The 21,630-nt window shown below is 40.2% G+C and overlaps 2 protein-coding genes across 2 annotated transcripts; one reads left to right on the forward strand and one right to left on the reverse strand.

Annotated features, from left to right (window-relative positions):
* Positions 1-1,753: 1,753 nt before the first annotated feature.
* On the reverse strand, positions 1,754-3,577 carry RPS29 (ribosomal protein S29). The gene is made up of 3 exons (XM_043556079.1): positions 3,442-3,577; positions 3,108-3,207; positions 1,754-1,889 (listed from the first exon to the last, which is right to left on the reverse strand). The coding sequence occupies exons 1-3, from the start codon at positions 3,501-3,503 to the stop codon at positions 1,881-1,883; spliced, it is 171 nt and encodes a 56-aa protein (XP_043412014.1). The 5' UTR covers positions 3,504-3,577; the 3' UTR covers positions 1,754-1,880.
* Positions 3,578-11,489: 7,912 nt separating this feature from the next.
* LRR1 (leucine rich repeat protein 1) lies at positions 11,490-21,469 on the forward strand. Its single transcript, XM_043556080.1, has 4 exons — positions 11,490-12,203; positions 15,790-15,888; positions 18,559-19,280; positions 21,038-21,469. The coding sequence occupies exons 1-4, from the start codon at positions 11,901-11,903 to the stop codon at positions 21,276-21,278; spliced, it is 1,365 nt and encodes a 454-aa protein (XP_043412015.1). The 5' UTR covers positions 11,490-11,900; the 3' UTR covers positions 21,279-21,469.
* Positions 21,470-21,630: the final 161 nt, after the last annotated feature.

Genomic DNA, 21,630 nt, shown 5'->3' on the forward strand with positions numbered 1-21,630 from the left:
AGTCAGACACTTGAGAAAAATAGCACGCACACAGCACTTCACATATCTAGCACATACATTTAAATCTTAAAACGGTAAGTTATCCAACCTCTAGCAGAGAAGCCAGACTACCTGTTCACACCAAGCCTTCCCACTCACTCCCACCACATACACATGGCTAGGAACGTCTAGGGTATGTTCCCTTAGCCAATGCTAAGTACATGAGCATTTACACAGCGCCACCCCACTAGACTGGAGTTTAGTTCACCCAGGAGTCTCATAATCAAACTCTTCTCACCACCTCATTTGCCTAAATCACTAGATGTAGGAGCCTATCTCATCTTCACCTCAAATTTTTACATTTGCTCAGCTAACACAGGTCCTCATCCACCGTCATTAACACCAGCTCCATTCCATTACCAGAAACTTTCCTACATCTTCAAGCTCTTCTCCCAATATTCTACCTCCTTGATGTTTAACATCTGGCTCTTCCCTAGACATTTGATCTGCAGTAACTGCAGTTTAGCTCATACTTCTAGGCCTCAAAAGTTAGGGGTAGAGATGGATTTCCTATAAAGCTCATGAAAGTTAAGCTTCAGTTGTCCCCAACTTCCATGACCCCCTACAACAGCATGGTTGTCATATTTTGAAAATCAATTAAGATGCTTTTTCCACTCATTTCTAGTCACATTTCCCCTCCTGTGAGATGATCTGTTAACCGGTTAATCAGAAGCACTTAGCTGATCAACCCCTCCTTGTCTTCTAGTATGCCACTATCTAGGTTCTCCTTCAGTCTGCTTTACTCATCTTCCCACCTGTCCCTAGAGTAACCCAGAACAGTCCTCTTCACTTATTCCCTAGATTTTAGGAATTGATCTTTCACTAAAAAAGATCCCAAAATAGTAGCTATTATTCACACTCTGGGGACAACAGAAGCTGTATTACCAGTCCCAAGGTCCCATGGGTTCCAGAGGAATGTGTACAAATAAATGCCTACCTCCTTGGGAGCTCCATATGGATATCTAAGAAGCACTCAACTTACCATGCCCCAAACTTGTTTTTTCAGTCCTTGCCTAGTAGCAACTATAACCTTCCAGTTGCTCAGGCCAAAGCTCTTGGAATCATTCTTTATTTTGTATCCCCCACATCCATTCCTTCAACAAATCCTGTCATCTTCCTCTTCAGAGGCCATTTGTTTGTAGACTACCTCAACCACACTCCCTTTTATCCTAGCCCTAGCTAAGATCCTTGCCTAAACTATTCCAACAGACAGGCTTCCCTCCTTCCACCCTTGCCCCACTTAAGTATTTTGCTCACAAGACCCATTCGGTGAACTTTTAAACACTGGTCCCTTCCACATACAAATATTTGAGAAACTTACAAACTTTTATCCACGAATTACTCCAAGAGCTAAGACTGCCACCTCTCCACCTCCAGGAAATTCCTAGAACAGGGGGTTTCCTCAAAAACATATTTCAACACTTTTACTTCTACTGCCCTAGCTCACTATAGCAAATCAATTACTTCTGAGACAGTTGCCCACGTTACATGTTGAATGCTCCTACATATAGAAGCCGCTTTATGTAACAAAAAGTTTTCTGAAGTGTAAAAACAACACTGGCATTTCTTCCCAGATTTCAGCATGGGTACTTTTACATAACTGAGGGAAATTAAGCCACATATTTTGAAGATGAACACATTGAGATACATTTTAAAATAGGGCATTTTAAATAGCACACTTTAGAAAGACTTCTATAATCAATTGACCATTCCATTCACATTAAAACACTCATAATTGAAGTATTTTTATTTTATGTACAATGAGTTGGCATTAAGATAGGTTATCTTGGATATCTTCAGTTAAGGTAGTGATCTTGGATGACCCATTCAAGGAAGTTCACTTAATCCAACTGAAAAAAAAAAAAAAGGAAATTAATTCAAAATGTTTAAGTATCCTATTTTATTCTCACAAACACCAGCTCATTTTAGAAAAATGAGGTTTAAGCTGGATATGACCCACCCAAACTAGTTACCAAGATCGCAGGATTTACTGAATGCCCACAAGCCGTTCCACAAACCACAACAATTATATATTTTAGACTGTAAACTTCAGTATTGGTATTCTCACTTCTTCCCTCAGTTTCCCACTAGGAAAATACTAATACATAAAATGATCTTTACCAAAACCTCTCGATGGTTATTAAGTAGGGAACTAATTACACAGCTAACGTTTTGGCACTGTGTGCCAGAAACTACTGTAGGAGGCATTCATACACTCATTTAATCTTAACCTGAGAAACTGAAGACACTAAGTTAGCTTCAAGGTCTGAGTCCATTCTCATCAGGGACACACTCACCACCTCCCACTAAGTAAGACATACAAACTTCCACACTGTAACAGCAAGCATATACTTGCTCTTTGGTCAAAATTAAAAGTCTAAGCTTAAGATACTTTGGGCCTGCCAGAGATCACACATTAATGCCAATGACTGTTAACATATCCCAGAGACAATGAAGTAGTTTTCCCCATGGGAGGGGAGGGGGACACTAGCACGAAGAATCAAGACAGCTCCATATAAACATTTACAAATTTTGCAACAACCTTGCCGTTTTTCTCAGGCAGACACTGAACTTCAAGACCTTGGACCAATGTCATAGGACTATTAGAAAGCAGCCTTCTGTCTGAATCCTAACAAAATTTATCTGGCCCCAATCCTCAAGCTCATTCCAGTACATGATACTATTCAACATTTCAGGGCAGGAGGCAACACATGCATTTTGCTGGAAAAAAAATGTCTGGGTAAGACTAGAGAGATCTAAAACGAAAGAGAACTAAAACCACTTTCAGTGGTTTCTGAAAAAGCAAGTAATTTCATCCACTATAATGCATGGCACCTAAAACTGGCAGACACTGGTCAATCGGAGTCAGCCCATTTATAAAGTCTACGTGGTCCTATCCCATTGACCTAACTACTACAACTATTTTAGCAGGGTCATCCGTCACCAAAAAAAGGCCGGCTCACAGCCAAGACAAAGAGGAAAACGGTGTTGATCGCAAGCTCACTGTAAGGAAATACGTGAACGTTCTCCGCTCACAAAACACGAGTATGGCATCCGCGGCCGCGTACCTTAATGAAGCCTATATCCTTCGCGTATTGACGGAAACACTGGCGGCACATGTTGAGGCCGTATTTCCGGATCAGACCGTGCCGGTTTGAGCAGACGCGGCTGTAAGAAAAGAGATGGCGCTACTGGAGGCCACAAAAATAAAAGGATTCCGTACTCTGGGGCCACCACCCGCACCGCCCGTCTTCCCCGACCCGTCAGAGGCCCGTAATGGCGGCAGGCACAGCTCTAGAGTCGATCTGCCCTCACGCGCCGCCTGCAGGCTCCTCTACATTAGAGTTCTGGCCGCGTCACATGCCAGCGCAACCCTTCCTAACATCACATTCTGTTTCTCACCAAGAACGAGAACCCTGGCCAAATTTCCTCGGATGGCTCCAGTAGAGCTGCTGGTGACCCATCTTGCTCTCCCGGACGCAACGAGGCAAAAGGAAAGAGCTCGCAAACGCATGCGCTCTTCAAATGTTTGAGACAGTTTACCCAGAATGCAGTGCTGACAAATGACGCGAATGCTATGCGGCCACGCTGTTAACAGAAAGGTCTTGGAAACAATCCAAGCCCGGCACAGCTGATGACGTCACCACACCGCAACCTCTAGTATCATTTTGCTCTGCCTCCGAGCGCCGGGCGCGGTGGCGCGCGCCTGTAGTCCCAGCTACTCGGGAGGCTGAGGCAGGAGGATCGCTTGAGCCCAGGAGTTCTGGGCTGTAGTGCGCTATGCCGATCGGGTGTCCGCACTAAGTTCGGCATCAATATGGTGACCTCCCGGGAGCGGGGGACCACCAGGTTGCCTAAGGAGGGGTGAACCGGCCCAGGTCGGAAACGGAGCAGGTCAAAACTCCCGTGCTGATCAGTAGTGGGATCGCGCCTGTGAATAGCCACTGCACTCCAGCCTGGGCAACATAGCGAGACCCCGTCTCTTTTGAGGCCCCTAAGGAATGAGTTTTAAACTCTTAAAAATATGGACAATTTCATAATCTAAACATCTTTTCACCGCCCGAGCCAGTTACATCTCTAAAATTAAAATTTTACCCTTGGAAACACGATATTTGCCTCAACTCAGCACTGACACCTGCTGGGACAAATTAATAAAATAACAAAGTCAGCTGTAATAATTAAGAGTCAACAGTAGGAGTTTCTGTTTTGTTGGACAGAATACGTTTTCAAAGCGATTTGTTATTTTTTAATTGACACACCCTAGTTTTTTAATGGACACATCTACACCAGCTCAGAAAAATGATGAAAGGCTTGGTGTGTTTGATATTTAAATGTAGTTAAATTTAAAGTGAGAAGTAAATGCACAATGTATGTTACTTTGACCAGATGATTTGGTTACAACTACAAAAAAAAAAAAAATGCCCTCTGAAAATCTGCTGGAAGATGTCTAAATTCCACAGGGACATTTATAATGTCTCTAGATAAAACTTAACTGTATATGGCTCTGAAAGCTTTGATTTATAAAATGTACCACAGGGTGAAATAATCTGACAACATTTTACACATGAACTTTTATACTGAAAGTGAAAAATACAATGCTTCTCCAAGGCATGGTATGTCAAGATTCTGGTAGGGCACCCCTCCCACCCATTAAATTAGGTACTTTGGTACATGATGAAGGAAGAGACAAATCCAAAATTTAAAAACCAGATGTGACTTGATTCCTGCCCTTAAAACTTGCAGATGTAGGGAGGAAAACAGGATGATCTCAAAGAGCCCTTCCTTACATTTTCAGATGGTGTGACTCAGTGACCTGTGTACAACTAAGTAAGCAGAACTTTCTGTATCCAATGGTGGGTATGCTTGTGGTGTACAAGAGGAGCAAAGAAGAGAGAAATTAATTCTAGCTTGAGGTATATTTAAGAGGCCTTTGATGTAAGCCTTGAAGAGTGGGATTTATACAGGCAGCACTAGATGGAAGGGAATGCCTAGTGAGAAGAAGAGTTTGAGCCAAAGAATGGAGTTGGGGAAGGTGAACAACCTTGTGTAACTGGAGTTGAGGATGCACAAAAAAACTAGTGATAGGTAACATAGAAAAGGTATTTTGTCATAAAGCCTGATTGAAAAGGGCCCAATGTCAAACTTCTATGATTTTCCTAGAGTTTATATCAATCACTGATGTGTAGTTTCCAAAATCACGGGCTTCTCGAAAATTAATCAAACATTGCCCCAACTATAGCTTTCCCAGACATTTCCTAGCTGGTCTACATAATTTTTAAATGATTAAAATGCTTCAGAGATCAATTCCATAAATATTCAACACTTTGGTATAGAATCCTTTGGGCCTAAAGAAGTGTGAACTCATTTAAAAGCAAAAAGGAAAGGATAAATAAGCAAGAAACAATTAGTTACACTTGAACAGTCTGCTATACTATCTTGATATTCAAGTAGTTCTTAATGTTGAAGCCGGTGCTCACTGGCCACTCCAAAAATCATAGAGCCCACAAGAATTATGCTAAATCTACCCTGCCTGAGCTCTACAAATGGCATGACAAAGCCTGTATGACAGCACAACAATTTATAACATGGCTTACTGAATATTTTAAGCCCACAATTGAGACCTCTGCTTAGAAAAAAGGATTCCTTTCAAAACATGACTGCTCATTGACAATGCCCCTGTTCATCCAAGAGCTCTGATGGAGATGTACAATGAGATTAATAGTTGTTTTCATGGCTGATAACACAGCATTCATCCTGCAGCCCGTGGATCAAGGAATCATTCCAAATTTCAAGTCGTTTTATTTAAGAAATCCATTTTGTAAGGTATGGCTACCATACATAATGATTCCTCTATTGGATCTGGGGAAAGTGAATTGAAACCTCTTGGAAAGATTCGCCATTCTAGATGCCATTAAGAACATTTGTGATTTATGGGAAGAGGTCAAAATATCAACATGAACAGGAGTTTGGAAGAAGTTGATTCCAACCTTCATGGATGATTTTGAGGGTCCAAGACGTGAGTGGAGGATGTTACTGCAGATGTGCTTGAAGTAACAAGAGAGCTAGAATTAGAAGTGGAGCCTGAATATGGGACTGAATTGCTGCAATCTCATGAGAAAACTTGAAGAGATGAGGAATTGCTTCTTATAGATGAGCAAAGAAAGTGGTTCCTTAGGATGGAATCTACTCCTATTAGAAATGCTGTGAAGAAACAAAACAAGAGAATATATGGCAAAGGGAGGGGGTAGAGAAGAGAGGGAAATAAACCACAAGAGACTCTTAATGATAGAAAACAAACTATAGATTGATGGAGGGAGGTGGGCGGGAGATGGGCTAGATATGTGTTGGATATTAAGGAGGGCACTTTTGATGAGCACTGGGTGTTGTATGTAAATGATGAGTCACTTAAACCAATATTGCACTATATGTTAAGCAAAATTTAAATTTAAAAAAATTTTTAAACGATACTGTGAAGATTGTGTAAATGACAACAAAGGATTTAGAATGTTATATAACCTAAGTTAATAAAGCAGCAGGAGGGTTTGAGAGGATTGACTCCAGTTTTGGAAGAAGTTCTACCGTAAGACTCTATCAAACGGTATCACATGCCACAGAGAAATTTTTCATGAAAAAAAGAATCAAATGATGTGGTAGATTTCACTGTGGTCTTATTTTAAAAAATTGCCACAGTCACCCCAACCTTTAGCAGCCACCAACCATCCTGATCAGTCAGCAACCACCAACACTGAGGTAAAAACTTCCAAAAGCAAGTGTCCCTGAGTGGCTCAGTCTGTTAAGTGCCTGACCTTGGCTTGGGTTATGATCTCACAGTTTGTGGGTTTGAGCCCTGCATCAGGCTCTGTGCTGACAACTTGGAGCCTGCTTTGGAGTCTGTGTCTCCTTCTCTCTCTGCCCCTCCCCCAATTGTGCTCTGTCTGTCAAAAATAAATAAATGTAAAAAAAGAAATTTTTTTAAAAAGGAACTTCCAAAAGCAAAAAGATTACGACTCACTGAAAGCTCAGGTGATGGGTAGCAGTTTTTCTTTGCTATAAAGTATTTTTTTAATTATGTACATTTTTTGGACATAATGCCATTGCACACTTAATAGACTACAGGATAGTGTAAACATGACTTTTATATGCACTGGGAAACCAACAAATTCCTTTGACTCTCTTTATTGTGGTATTTGCTTTATGTCAGTGCTCTGGAACTTAACCCTCAATATTAACAAGGACTACCTCTACCTGTTTCCCCACAATCTTCCTACAATGTGTATTAGCAAACTTCTTTATGTTTGTCCTTCTGCTAGCCTAAAAATGGTAAGTATTGCTTCAGTCTGAATTTTGATGAGGCAGAGCATGTTTTCCTATGTTTATAAGCCAGCCATGTGTATTTGGGAATTTCTCCTTTGAGCCCACAGGCCACTTTCTTAAAGTATTGCTGATCTGTAGTTTATATATTAGTAAAGCTTATGCAGAAGAAAATGAGCACTTTGACCTTTGTATTAGTTGCAAAGTTATTTTATATTGACCATAACCCCAGATTCTTAGTAATTACTTTGTTTCCGGTATATCCTTCCATGCAGAACATTTACATTTTATGTATTAAAATTTGTCAACTTGGGGTTATGTGGGTGGCTCAGTCAGTTGAGTGTCTGACTTCGGCTGAGGTCATGATCTTGTGGTTTGTGAAAGCCCACGTCGGGCTCTGTGCTGACAGCTCAGACGTGAAGCCTGTTTCAGATTCTGTGTCTCCCTCTCTCTGCCCCTCTCCCTTTCAGGCTCTGTCTCTGTCTCTCAAAAATAAATAAACATTAAAAAAACTGTTTTAATTTGTCATCTTGTTACATTACTTTTTTAGGTAGTGTCAAAATTCTAAAAAACTTCTGTGTTTTCATGTAGCACTTTTACATTTTCAGTGTTTAAGTCTTGGATCCACCTAAAATTTATTTCACTGTTCTCTAGGAGTGAAAGAGAAAGCAAGCTTCCTTCCCTTGCAAATGGCTACTTCCTTTCTCCAACACAAACAATGGTAATTGAATGCACATTAGTCTGTGAGCTTGCTCTATTTTAGCACAATGCCAGCTCTCATAAATATTTGTTACGTGAATAAGTGAATAGCATATATTCATTTACATATTCATTCTTTCTACAAATATGCACTGAGTACTTACTATTATGTGAACACTATGCTAGGTCTTGCATGTAACAGTAATGACTCAGAACCCAAGGAGCTTGTAGTCTAGAGGTGAGGATAGGCATTAAATAAGTAATCATATAGCAATATTTTGGACAAGATAATCTAAGATTCTTCTTGAACTGAACACCCAGAAGTGCTAGATGAAATATCACGTATTCCAAAATGCTGAGTTGAGCTTCCAGGAATCCCAAAGAGCTGGTGCTAAGCAGGAACTGAAAACCACAGAAACTGCCCTGGGGAGATTTGTCCAGCTAAGTAATAGGGACTAGATTCCAAAGGGAACAATAAACAAGCCTTTGCAGAACTGTACTTAATTAAATTGCAAAGAGTGGAAATCCATGAAGGTTTGCGGGGAGAATTAAGTACAGGATAGGCGACAAGTCCTAGCACTAACACTCTAGAGGTAGTGAGCAAATCCCTTTACTCTTTTCAGCCTCTATTCCTTTTATGTAAAATAAGAGAATTGAATTAGAATATGTGTAAAGTATGTCTCAGCTGTAAAAGTTTAGGATTCTGTGATAGGAGACCCCCTAAAATAATTTAATTTGGCAGTAGTGTAGATGGTGGATTATTGCATTAGCCTTTCAACTGATCCCTCTAGGCTTGCTCTACCTCCTAAGTAGTCTCTTTAGTGACCACAGTAACCTTTTCTAAACGGTGTGAATTTTATCCCCTGTTGAAAATGTTCAAGTTTCCCAGAACCTTCAGGCTAAAGTTCAAAGGCCTTGGTTTAGCAAACAAATTCTTTTCATCATTTGGCTACTTTATACTCCTCTAATGTCTTACATGTATCCAATTGTGGTACAATTGTTGGTTTGCTTGTCTCTCCTAAACACTGTAAAATCATCTCTGCCTTCTAAACATCTAACATAGGTACTGGCATACAGCAAGAACACCATAAATATTAAATAAAGGAATACATTTTGAAGACAGAAGACCTGGTAAGTTTAGGAATATCTCTGGAGGGAAGTAATGCAGCTTTCAACTGACATGGTACCACTAACAAGGGAAAAATGGATAGTAATTAGGAAATCATAGTGGAAACACAACTTATAAGATGTAATTACAGAGCATCAACAGGGACAAGGTAGCACTATACAGGTCTAATGCTTAAGTGTATATTTGTTAACTATTTAGCTTTATTTAATTTAGTTGAAGTTTATGGTTAAAAAACCAACTCGAAGATCTGGTCCCAATGTGCCAGGACAGCCAAGTCTACACTGTCCACAGATGGTGACCTCACTGTTTAATAGTATGATACGACTATGACTTACCAGTTTGAACCTAAATGAGCCATAAACCTAAGGGAGTAAAGTTTACTACGGGTACAAATGAAGGGGAAAGTCCGAGATTCAATTAATTAACTGTTGAATGCTTGTTATGCACTGGAAACTCAGTGAAATAAAAGAAATGAAACGTAAGTTTAAGTGCAATTGAATTTTCAGACTCCAAAAAAGGAGAGCAAGATGTTAGAGACAGCCAGTGGAAACTGAACAGGGTTTTGAAAGATTAATAGGGTTAATTAGTATGAACAAAACAAAAAGGAGAGAATGAGTGTAGTATGTAGGCCAGGCAGAAAAGGAATCAATTTCACAGAAGAAAATCGATCTAGATGTTATTTCTCTGATTCCTTTTGTCAAAAACTGTAGCCCACTTTAAAATGCCTTGTATTTCCATGTTCAGTCAGTCTGCAATTCAAACTAGCTTGAGCTAATTAAAGGTAGAGGAGGTCAACAGGCAGATTCTATTTGTATGGTGGTAAAGACAGAAGTGTGGATGGGTAATCAAAGAATCTTTTCTATTTTTTTTTAAGACTTTAAGTAATCTCTACACCCAACATAGAGTTCAAACTTACAACGCTGAGATCAAGAGTCACTCGCTCCACGAACTGAGCCAGCCAGGCACCCCTAAAGAATATTTTGCTTGGTAAACAGTCCAAAAAGACCAAAATAAACACCAGATCCAAGTATTTCAGCTATTAAAAATGAGGGAACTAAGGTGAAGATGTTGGGGGGAGGTGGAGGTGGGAGTTAAGATCCCAAAAACTGATATATGTTTATTTTACTTTCAAGCCACTATTATTTTATGTAATCTTATTTAATAAGATAATCTTATTTAAATATTTAGGGAAGCACACGCCATATTTGAGAATCTGGCAATTAGGAAGATACGTTTTTGGCAATACAAACCATTGTCCTATTCTGAAATCACCTTGGAACTGTTAAGTAACTTTCATATATTTAGATTATTTAACATTTACTGAATTCACTGAATCCGTGTTTCAACAACCCAGGTAACACCAAATAGAGGGTTGAGGCTTTGTTGTTGTAGTCTTGTTTTTTGTACATTTCTATTCTAATCAAAATTACATTGGTTTATACATGTAAGATTTCCCCACCTCCCAACTGTTCTTGGAAGTTGAGTATATTTATCGTACGTGTAATGCTTTAGGCTGGCATTTTATTATTTTCTTCTATATTATTATCCACTCAAAGAACAAAAGTGGGTAATTCTTGAAGTCTGTCTTTGAAAACTCTAAGGTGTGTTTGGCTTATTGTATGTTTTCACTGGCCACATGATTAACTGTTGCTAAATGAGGAGCCGTGTTTTCATGCTCTCCATTCAAAAATACTAAATAGAAAAAAAAAAAGAAACGTAATGTTTTATTCATTACTAATTTTTAGGAACCAGTTACGTTTTTCAGAATGAGAATCAACAGATAACACTTCAGGTTCAACACCTTGTAAACAGGGACTCACACCCAATTAAGGATAAATCATTATATTGTCATAATTGAATTGAAAAATCGGTATTTCTGTAAGCCATTTCACATTTACAAAAGTACCGCTCAAACAAAATGAAATGTTTGATAAAAGCCTGGGATTAGGATGAGGCGAGAGAGGCGTCGAGGGCACAAAATTTAAGGAGAAAGGACTGTGCTCTCAGGGAAGCACACGCCATTTTTGAGAGCGCCTCCTTAAATAAGATGTGCGCCCCGGGCGCCTCCCTCCACCAAGAAATGTAGAGCCGGAGGTGCTTATAGGGTCTGGATAGTCTCTCCCAGTGTCAGATGTTAAACCAGTCACTCTATCCAACCTAATAGCGGTTACAAAGCGGGAACCTGTTCAACAGAAATTGCCAAGTCAAATATTGTCCTATCAAATTCCGTTCTGACGTGGCAGGTGTTGCCTCGGGGGGGGGGGGGGAGCCACCCAAACCAAAACAAACACCAGCCCATCAGCACCGGGACATGCTGGCCCCGGCTGGCATTGGGCAACTCCCCAGTTCCGAAGCTATATAAGTAAGCGGACTTTCCCTTTAACACAGGAATACCGGTTTAGCGACCCAACAGGTGCAGGAAACGCGTTAAGTTGAACCGCGGAAAACAGAGCTCCGCCCCCAACAATAACCACCTGTGCCTCCAGCCGCAAGCGTTCCCGGGAAAGGACGTGGCGGCCTCGCCAGTCGCCGGCTCGGGAGATGCGAGCCAAGTCCTCAAGGGGCCGGTATCCGCGCTCCACCGACCCGCAACGACAGTGAGGACTCGGCCCTGCAAGTGAAAGGGGAGGCCGTCCTCCCCGCAGACCCATAGAGCCACTGTACTGAGAAAACCCGAGCTCTTGGCACTCCGAGCAGGCAGGCATATCCGGGGACAGCCCGCATGCTCGAGGACCCCGGCGGCGGCGCTGCGCGGCGGGAAGGGGGCACTTTCAAAGCCGAGTTGTGGAGCTCTTGCCGCGGCTGGCTCAAAATGAAGCTGCACTGCGAGGTCGAGGTAGTCAGTCGGCACTTGCCGGCTTTGGGAATGAGGAACCGGGGCAAGGGCATCCGGGCAGTGTTGAGCCTCTGTCAGCAGACGCCCGGGAGTCGGCCGCGGCCTCGGGCTGGAGGCGAGCGAGGCGGCCCGCTCCCTACCTGCCTGGTCATCTGCACCCTGAGGGACAAGCGCGGGACCCGCTATGAGGTGCGTGGACCGAACAGACCCTGCCTCGGGAGTCAGCCCCGAGCTCTTCCCCTTCGAGCCTCGCGCGTTCCAGAGGCTGGAGCCTGTCTGTGGGGTACCAGCGCCCCATCACCACCCCCAGTCCTGGGCGTCTCCCTGTGGACCCGAAAGAGGAAAGCTTTTGAGAGCGCATCTTCTTATTTTTCTTTCCCGTTCCTTTGGTTTCAAATTGACAGCGTTTCTGTTTAGCAGTAGGTGGCATCCCTGCTGTCTTAAAGCCTCTGGAAATTTGGCCTGCATGAAACTAAACTTTAAATGGATTAGCAATCCACTTTGGGGGAACAGTAAAATAATTGCACTTTTGTTCAATAAATTGTTTTCTCCCATGGTATATTCGCTAGCTTTTTTTTTTTTTTTAAGGCTTTAAGTGATGAAGGATAGTATCCAGGATCGCTAGACCAGATTAGTACAGTAGTAAAGCAGTAGTGCTTTGGGTTGCATCTTGATATTTATACTAATGTTATTGCTCACTGCATCTTTCTTTTCCTTTCCTTTTCCTTCCTTCCTTCAAATGTTTTATTTCCTACGACTTGATTTTCTAAGACCAGGGCTTTTTCTCATCTGTCTAGCAGTAGTAAACTCTAGAAGCTGTTGAAAGTTGAAATAGAATTTCCAAAGCACAGGTCTTATAAAATCCTTTTTCCCTCATTTCACCAGGTACTATGTTATTTTGTCAGAATGACTGGAATACCCTTGTGTCTACTGTAAATAAAGTCGAGGGGGCAACTCATCTCCCACCCCTGTATCTGACTCTTCACTGGGCTTTATACAGTTTCTAGGATTATTTCCCTTAGTGTTGTATTCCACAGTGTATACTCAAAGGTTGAGGAAAGGGGGCATTACCATCTCATTCAGAGACACTTAACATTTGATATAAGCAGTTGAAAGTGTAATTTCCCCCCTTCGTGGAATCAACTCCTATAAAATTTTCAACTTGAAAGGACTTTAGCAATCACCCAACATTCTATAGGTTAGAAAACTGTAAGGTGACAAACAAGCTCATAGCAAGAATTGGGTCTCCCTTTTTTTTTCTTCCATTGTCTTCCCCAAACCCTCTTTCATGGTCAGTTCAGGTTCTATTTTAAGTCTGTAATGATCGCCCTTAAAACGTCTGCATTAATAATTGCAGGTGGTAACCCTAATCAGAATTTTATTGTGAACATTGAGTTGAAGACTTGATTTGGTCACTGTCCTTCCAACACTAGAAAGGAAATAGAAACCAGTGCTTACATTACAAGGTGGACTATGTAAGTGCTATAATAAAGGTAGAAGTAGAGCAGAATCAAAAAACGAAATGAATTCTGATTATAGGGGCTTGAGAAAGTTTTGTAGAAGAGGTGGTGCCACAGGGTTTGGGACATAGTAGGTGCCCAATAAACATTTCTTGGATGAATTAAAGTGGTGTTGGTCCTGGGCCTTGAAGACTAGGTATTAGTGCTAAGTGTGGGAAGTACCTTGGGGATCTTTGTTACACCAACTTTTCTGCCCCATGATGCAGCTGCTGCCTATCTCACTGTGATTTGCAAATCTGTATCTTTAGCTAGTCCTCTCCCTTAACTTGCAACTTGAATCTTAGCTGGAAATCTTCACTTGGATGTGTTGTAGCATTTCAAACTCAAAATATCTAAAAGTTAATTTTCTTTGCCACCCCGAAACCTACTTTTCTGATCATGTTCTGCAACTCATTAAATATTCTGCTCTATCCAGAAACCTTAAGGTTTTTGCATCCCCATGTAATATATTTTTGAATCCTTAAAATTCTACCTCCTAGGACCCTTTCAGATTTTCATACCTCTTTCCATCCCAGCTGCAGTCTAAACCACCAGAATCCCTTGTCTGGCAAGTCTCTTAAAAGATGCATCCCCACATGTAATACATTATTGAATCCTTACAATTCTACTTCCTAGGATCCTTTCAGATTTTCATACCTCCTTCCATCCCAGCTGCAGTAGAAACCACCAGAATCCCTTGTCTGGCTAGGTCTCTTAAAAGATATCCCTATGTCTCTACCAACCTCATCCCATTCTCCCCTCTCCCAAAGTTCATTCTTACACTGTGGTTAAAGGGAACTTCCTAAATCCCAGATCTAGGATGCCTGGGTGGCCCAGTAGGTTAAGCATCCAACTCTTGATTTTGGCTCAGGGTATGATCTCATGGTTTGTGAGACCAACCCCCACCAAGCTGATAGCACAGAGCCAGCTTGGGATTTCCCCCCACCCCTCTCTCTCAAAGTAAATATATATATATTTTTTAATGTATGTGTAACTATGTTCCCAGCTTCAAGTCACTCAGTAGATATCATTTTCAGAATAAAATCCAAAATTCTTGACATGGTCTGCAAAATCTTTCACCATGCAATCCCTGTTTGCCTTTCCTGACTCACCTGCCTCTTTTTCCTGGATCCTTCAGCCATACTTCTTTCACCTCCTTGGAGCTGCCAAGCCCTCTTGCCTTGAAGGCTTTGCACACATTTTTCCTTATTGGTATGCTACTCTCTCTCTCTTCTCCCACTATCTTCATTTGCCCGACATCTCCTAATCCTTCAGTTCTCGTCTTTAAGGTCACTTTCATATTCCTTTGGTACATAAGATCTTAGAGCAGTCTATACTTCCCTTATCTTTTTTTTTAATTTTTTTTTATTTTTATTTTTTTTTTAATTTAAAAAAAAAATTTTTTTTTCAACATTTATTTATTTTGGGGACAGAGAGAGACAGAGCATGAACAGGGGAGGGGCAGAGAGAGAGGGAGACACAGAATCGGAAACAGGCTCCAGGCTCTGAGCCATCAGCCCAGAGCCTGACGCGGGGCTCGAACTCACGGACCGCGAGATCGTGACCTGGCTGAAGTCGGACGCTTAACCGACTGCGCCACCCAGGCGCCCCTATACTTCCCTTATCTTAATATTTGTTATGCTTGTAACTACCTACTTAATAATTGTCTCTCATTAGACTGACAACTTTATAAACATAATTACTATGTTGGTCTTATTCAAAACTATTGTTTCAAGCCTCCTATCATAGTACATGGTACAGAGTGGCTTCTCATTACATTATTGTTGAAGTCTAAAACAGAAACATCAGTCATTAAAAATTTTTGAGCACCTATTATGTGTCAGTCACTGTTGTAGCTCCGTGGATACAATAGTGAACAAAGGAGACATGATTCCTGCTTTCATGGTGTTTATAGTCTTGTGGGAGGTGTGTCCACCTAAGACTAATGGACTGAAGTTAAGAAGGCAAGTAACTACTATTGACAACTTCTACAGCCACATAGTTAGAATGGGAGAAGAGGAGTATTCTCCCAAATGGGAGTCACAGGAAAGAGTTACTGGACTGATCTAACAGCAATATCTACCAGAAGCTGGATAAGAAATGTAGCTACCCAAATGCTAAAAAAGCCCACAAATAAAAACTAAAACTTAAAACAACAAAACATGCAGACTTAAGGAGTAAAAGCCTGGGAAAGTGACTGGCATATTCTAATTGTAATAAATATTACTGAATAACAATACCAGATTTTGTCCTTTTTTCTCATTGGTTTTAAGCAGCTAAAGGAGAACATTGAGCAATTCTTCACCAAATTTATGGATGAGGGGAAAGCTACTGTTCGGTTAAAGGAGCCTCCTGTGGATATCTGTTTAAGTAAGGTATGGTATTACAAACACGATTAAAGGGGCAACTGGGCAGCTCAGTTAAGCATCTGACTCTTGATTTCGGTTCAGTCTTGATCTCACGGTTTGTGAGTTTGAGCCCCTGATTGGGCTCTGTGCTGAAAGTGAAGAGGCTACTTGGGATTCTGTCTCCCTCTCTCTCTGTCCCTCCCCTAATTGCTCTCTATCTCTCTCTAAATAAATAAATGTAAATATGTATAAATAATAAATGAAAAAAAACTTAAAAGATTGTTTAAAAAACATAGCAATTAGGTTGGTTGGCTGTATTTCCTTTAAAGAAGAGACTATTTGAGGATCCTCAATATCCCACACAACTGAATAGGGATGTACACTTGGCAGGTGTGTTTGAAGAAGCTGTGGCAGGTCTGTGGTGGAATTCAAAAACTCACCAGACACATACACAGTTTCTCTGGTATGCTGGCATGGCTCTAACAGTGTAGAGTCAGCCTGCTAAGGCGACAGGATTAGGAGGAAGGAAAATGGCTTACTTCCGTGCTCCAGATGGACCCTTAGGGTGTTCCTAGAATAGAATTCTATAAAGCCAGTGGCACACGGCTACATTTGCCAGCAAAGTCACCCATTACAGATCAAATTTGGTGTAAAAAAAAAAAAATGCAATTAGAACCATTCGAGGGGTATTTTTTTTTTTAATGTTTATTTATTTTGAGAGAGACAAACAATCTGAAGCAGGCTCTTTGCTGTCAGTGCAGAGCATGAGGTGGGGCTCGAACTCAAAACCATGAGACTGTGACCTGAGCCAGTCAGACGCACAACTGACTAAGCCATTCAGGCCCCTCCATTCTGGGGGTATTTTATTTATTATAATTTTTAAAAATACTTAAACCATTAAAATAAAACTTTACTGTGCCCTATCCCCTTTTCCTCTCCCCACCCCCTCACAGAGAGTAGAAGCAATGTCTTATTCAGCCTTTCATTATCCTTAATCCAAAGCAAAGTGGTTTGTAAACAATAGAGTTTAATGACTATTTAAGGTATTTGTATTGAATGGAAACATTTTGTTCTACTTCCTCCTGTTCTTATAGTTTTTCATTTTCTCTTGATATTCAGCTTCTCCTACTAACTTTTCCTTCTACCTAAAAAAAGCTGAGGTCTAACCAATCAAAATAGAATAGACGAATTTCCCAAAGACAAGGTTAAATCCATTGCCTCCACATACTGTCTTTTGACCTTTGTTTTCAGTGGTTTATCAAAACTGTCTCAGAGATCACTGGTCTCCTTCCTTTTTTTCAATCACATTGCCATTATTTTGAGGTCTGTAGATTTCGACACTGATGACCACTCCCTTAATAAAACTTTCCTTTCTTGGCATCTGGCAGGACACTATCCTGGTTTACTCTTGGTTTTCTTAGCCACTCCTTTGTCTCCTATCTCTGGCATCTTTTTTTTCTATCCCCAATTAAAGGCTTTATTCTAATCTTCTGCCTATTCTTTTTAAAAAAATTTTTTTTTTCAACGTTTATTTATTTTTGGGACAGAGAGAGACAGAGCATGAACAGGGGAGGGGCAGAGAGGGAGGGAGGCACAGAATCGGAAACAGGCTCCAGGCTCTGAGCCACCAGCCCAGAGCCCGACGCGGGGCTCGAACTCACGGACCGCGAGATCGTGACCTGGCTGAAGTCGGACGCTTAACCGACTGCGCCACCCAGGCGCCCCTCTTCTGCCTATTCTTTACCATACCTGCTTTCCATTCTCGTAACTCAGTCTTTATTTATATAAACTCCCAAATCTTTAAGCTGGTACCCTGTACCAGACCTACTTGACCCAGGTCTCCAGACTTCACTCACACTACTTCACTGTGTATATTGCTGCTGAAATAATATTTAGCTTTTCTCATGTAATTCTCCTGTTCCAAGTTCTTAAAAGATTTCCACAGCCTGATCATTCCATCCTCCTCATCATGGTATCAGGTTCATCTATACCATCTCCACACTGCATTTCTAGTCTTTTACACCTCTACAAAGCTCCCACATTCCAACTAAATAGGATCACGTACTATTCCTCAAACTTGCTGCAAGTTACCAGTCCTTCACATGTAAACTTTAGGAAACTTCTGAAATGTCCTGCAAGCATTAGATATTTCTGTTGAGAACTTAGTTCCCATACCACTTTAATAGTGATTTTTCTGTCCAGCTGGAAGCAATCTGTCTTGCTCTTGATGTTTTCCAGCACTTCTTACAGTGCCATTTGGCCCTGCTTTTGAGAGGACCATTGCTTTTCATAATTCCAAGTCTTTGTGAATGGCAGCCTTGGGTATTTTGCAGTGCACAGCACCATCTCAATCTATGTCAGAGGCACTGGAGATTTGCCTCAGTTCATGATAAACCCAAGTCTTAAGTGGAATCTTTTCATGTATTCCTGTCTTATTTTATACTCTTTTGATTCCCCTTTGAATGGTTTAAATTTAGAGTATGTCTCTCAACATATTTTTTCAAAAACTTTCAGATTTTTTTGTGTCTATATTGAAATTTATCAAAATAGTAAAAAATTTATTTTTACAGCCATTTTCAAGAAATGAGTTCATCATTTGCATGTATAACTTTATAGAATTTGTTATAGGGTAAATTAGCATGCATGTATTATCTAAAATGGAATTTATAATTGTACAACTTATTTTTATTTATTCAGGCCAATTCCAGCAGCTTAAAGAGTTTCCTGTCAGCTGTGAGACTCGCTCACAGAGGTTGTAATATTGAGGTACCACTTTCAACCTTCACACCAGTGAAGACTTCAGAATTTGAAAAATTTAAAACTAAAATGGTTATCACATCCAAAAAGGACTATCCTCTAAGCAAGAACTTCCCATATTCTCTGGAACATCTTCAGACTTCTTACTGTGGGCTTGTCCGAGTTGATATGCGTATGCTTTGCTTAAAAAACCTTAGGAAATTAGACTTGAGTCACAACCATATAAAAAAGCTTCCAGCTACAATTGGAGACCTCATCCATCTTCAAGAACTTAACTTGAGTGACAATCACTTGGAATCATTTAGTGTAGCTTTGTGTCAGTCTACACTCCAGAAGTCACTTCGGAGTTTGGATCTCAGCAAGAACAAAATTAAGGCGCTCCCTGTGCAGTTTTGTCAGCTCCGAGAACTTACAGATTTAAAACTTGATGATAATGAATTGATTCGATTTCCTTTCAAGATGGGACAATTGACAAACCTGCGTTTTTTGTCAGCCGCTCGAAATAAGCTTCCATTTTTGCCTAGTGAATTTCAAAATTTATCCCTTGAGTACTTGGATCTTTTTGGAAATACTTTTGAACAACCAAAAGCCCTTCCAGTTATAATGCTGCAAACGCCATTAACTTTATTGGAATCCTCTGCACGAGCCATGTTATATAATAGGTAAGAGTTTTTAATAGTCATAAAATGCAGTACCTCTGATAAGAGTCTGGTATTCTCATCATCCTCATTGTAATAGTCCTAGGCTTTAACATAGTTTACAGTGCTGTGCACAGTTTGACATCTTGCTCCAGTGGCCTTCTTGCTGCTCCTTGCCTCTACTTGGAATGCCTTTCTTCCAGAAAGTTCCATAGCTCACTTTCTCACTTCATTTAGTTCTTTTCCCAAGTGACACCCAGAAAGGCCTTTCCTGACCGCCCTATCTAAAGTTTTATCTCCACCCCCTTTCATTGCTTGACTTTTTGGTTATAGGATTTATTATCTGGCATTAATTTTTTTTTTAATGTTTATTTATTTTTGAGACAGAGTGTGAGTGGAGGAGGGGCAGAGAGAGAAGGAGACACAGGATCTGAAACAGGCTGGAGGCTCTGAGTTGTCAGCACAGACAGAGCCTGACATGGGGCTCGAACCCATGAACCGTGAGATCATGACCTGAGCCAAAATCGAGCACTTAACCGACTGAGCCACCCAGGCGCCCCTTTACTTCTTTCTATCTATCCCGTCACTTGTATTTATCAAGTGTTTTCAGCCCAGTTGTTATAAAAAGGATACAGACCCAAAGCTATGAGAATAATGCCTATTATCTAGCCTTTGGTAACTTGTCTTCACTACTGGTTACAAACATAAACTTACGGTCTATTAGAAAAATATGTGGGAATTTAAATTATGTTAGATAGAAAATACAGTTCTTAACAGTATTACACTATTACCTCTTTCCTTAGGGTATAACTAGTAGCTTGAAACAGGTTAATATACACATGTGGTAGACACTTCTTAGTTTTTTAAAAAATTGTTATTTATAGAAGGAACAAACTGGTACATGTGAAAAAAAATGAATTGCCAACAAGACCAGTCCCAAATCCCTATGAAATGCAAACTTTTTTATTTGATATGTATCTTTTCAGACTTTTCCTGATAGGGTTTTGAACTCCAGTTTAAATTATAGAGTAGGTTTTATTTATTTGTTGAAAAAATATGAACACCTATTATGTGCCAGCCTAGGCTAGGGACTAGAGAACAAAGAAAAGACTGGAAGACAGACAAAGTGACTTGGGGCATGGTTGAGTCAGGAGTTGGGCAATGGGCAGGCAAAACACTGTCTCGGAGATGAGGGTAAAAGGGTTTGACTTTTTCGGGTTTTTGAGTTTGACTTGATTTTAATAGCAAGTAAGTGATTTAAGCAAGGTGAGGTCAGCACTTGCTCAACCAGTAAAGTAAAAATACCTGAAACAATATATGTTTTAAATCTGTTTCACAGTTTAAAATTCCCTTTTAAACAGTTGATGCCTAGGAGAGTATATGGATTTATTTAAATAAATGTTTCTTCACAGATAGAACTCAGTAATTCTCCCATTGCCATTGAGAATTGTATACTAGAGCTGTAGCTTTAAATGATCATGTTATACTGATAATACAGTGTAGATTTCTTCATACTATTCCATGGGTTATGGTATTAGGTGACAGTGCTAAAAGATACTTTATGGAGTAGTATAGATACTCTTAGGTTTACAATATGCCATATGGTGTTTTCCCCATTCTTAACAGTTTGGAAGAAAGAACAATATACTGAGTCACTTAATAGAGTAATCTTATTTTTCCATGGTTATAATTCAGTATCCTGTAATTCATGACCCAATGCATGAAGTTCTGAATCTAGTAACATGCTAAATATTTTTTCAACTTTTTTTTTTTTCTAATAGGATTCCATATGGCTCTCATATCATTCCTTTTCATCTTTGCCAAGATTTGGATACTGCTAAAACCTGTGTCTGTGGAAGATTCTGTCTAAGCTGTTTTATTCAGGGAACTACTACCATGAATCTACACTCTGTTGCTCACACTGTGGTCTTAGTGGATAATATGGGTGGTACTGAAGCACCTGTTATCTCTTACTTCTGTTCTCTAGCCTGTTACGTAAATTCCTGTGATATGTTAAAGTAACTGGTGATAACACAAAAACAAATTCCATTTAGTTACAGATTATCTTGGGATTCATTTATGGTTTAATAGTATCAAATTAGAGAAAGGGAAGCTTTTTGTATACTTGAGGGCAGGAATGTGTTACTCTAACATTTTCAATTATTTGACTGTAAAACCTTAATTTCATTAAAACCTATAATTTTACTGTGAAAGTAGACTTTTTTCAGTTTATTTCACTTGTGTTGATGTCAGCCTAGTGTTTCCAGAATGGGTTGTAGGGCTATCTTTTAATGTTAAACAGATATTGATCCCTATCACTCTGGTCATAGAATTTTCTTACCAGTTTCCTTCTTGAATTTCAATTAAAGAAATT

The sequence above is a fragment of the Prionailurus bengalensis genome, chromosome B3 (assembly GCF_016509475.1).
Source record: "Prionailurus bengalensis isolate Pbe53 chromosome B3, Fcat_Pben_1.1_paternal_pri, whole genome shotgun sequence".
NCBI lineage: Eukaryota > Metazoa > Chordata > Mammalia > Carnivora > Felidae > Prionailurus > Prionailurus bengalensis.

Excerpts from the sequence above, each read along its gene's own strand:
- RPS29 (XM_043556079.1), bottom strand. The coding sequence starts at position 3,503 with ATGGGTCACCAGCAGCTCTACTGGAGCCATCCGAGGAAATTTGGCCAG. Across the intron at positions 3,208-3,441 it reads GGCCAGGGTTCTCGTTCTTG|CCGCGTCTGCTCAAACCGGC; the intron begins GTGAGAAACAGA and ends CTTTTCTTACAG.
- LRR1 (XM_043556080.1), top strand. The coding sequence starts at position 11,901 with ATGCTCGAGGACCCCGGCGGCGGCGCTGCGCGGCGGGAAGGGGGCACT. Across the intron at positions 15,889-18,558 it reads TGGATATCTGTTTAAGTAAG|GCCAATTCCAGCAGCTTAAA; the intron begins GTATGGTATTAC and ends TTATTTATTCAG. Across the intron at positions 19,281-21,037 it reads CGAGCCATGTTATATAATAG|GATTCCATATGGCTCTCATA; the intron begins GTAAGAGTTTTT and ends TTTTTCTAATAG.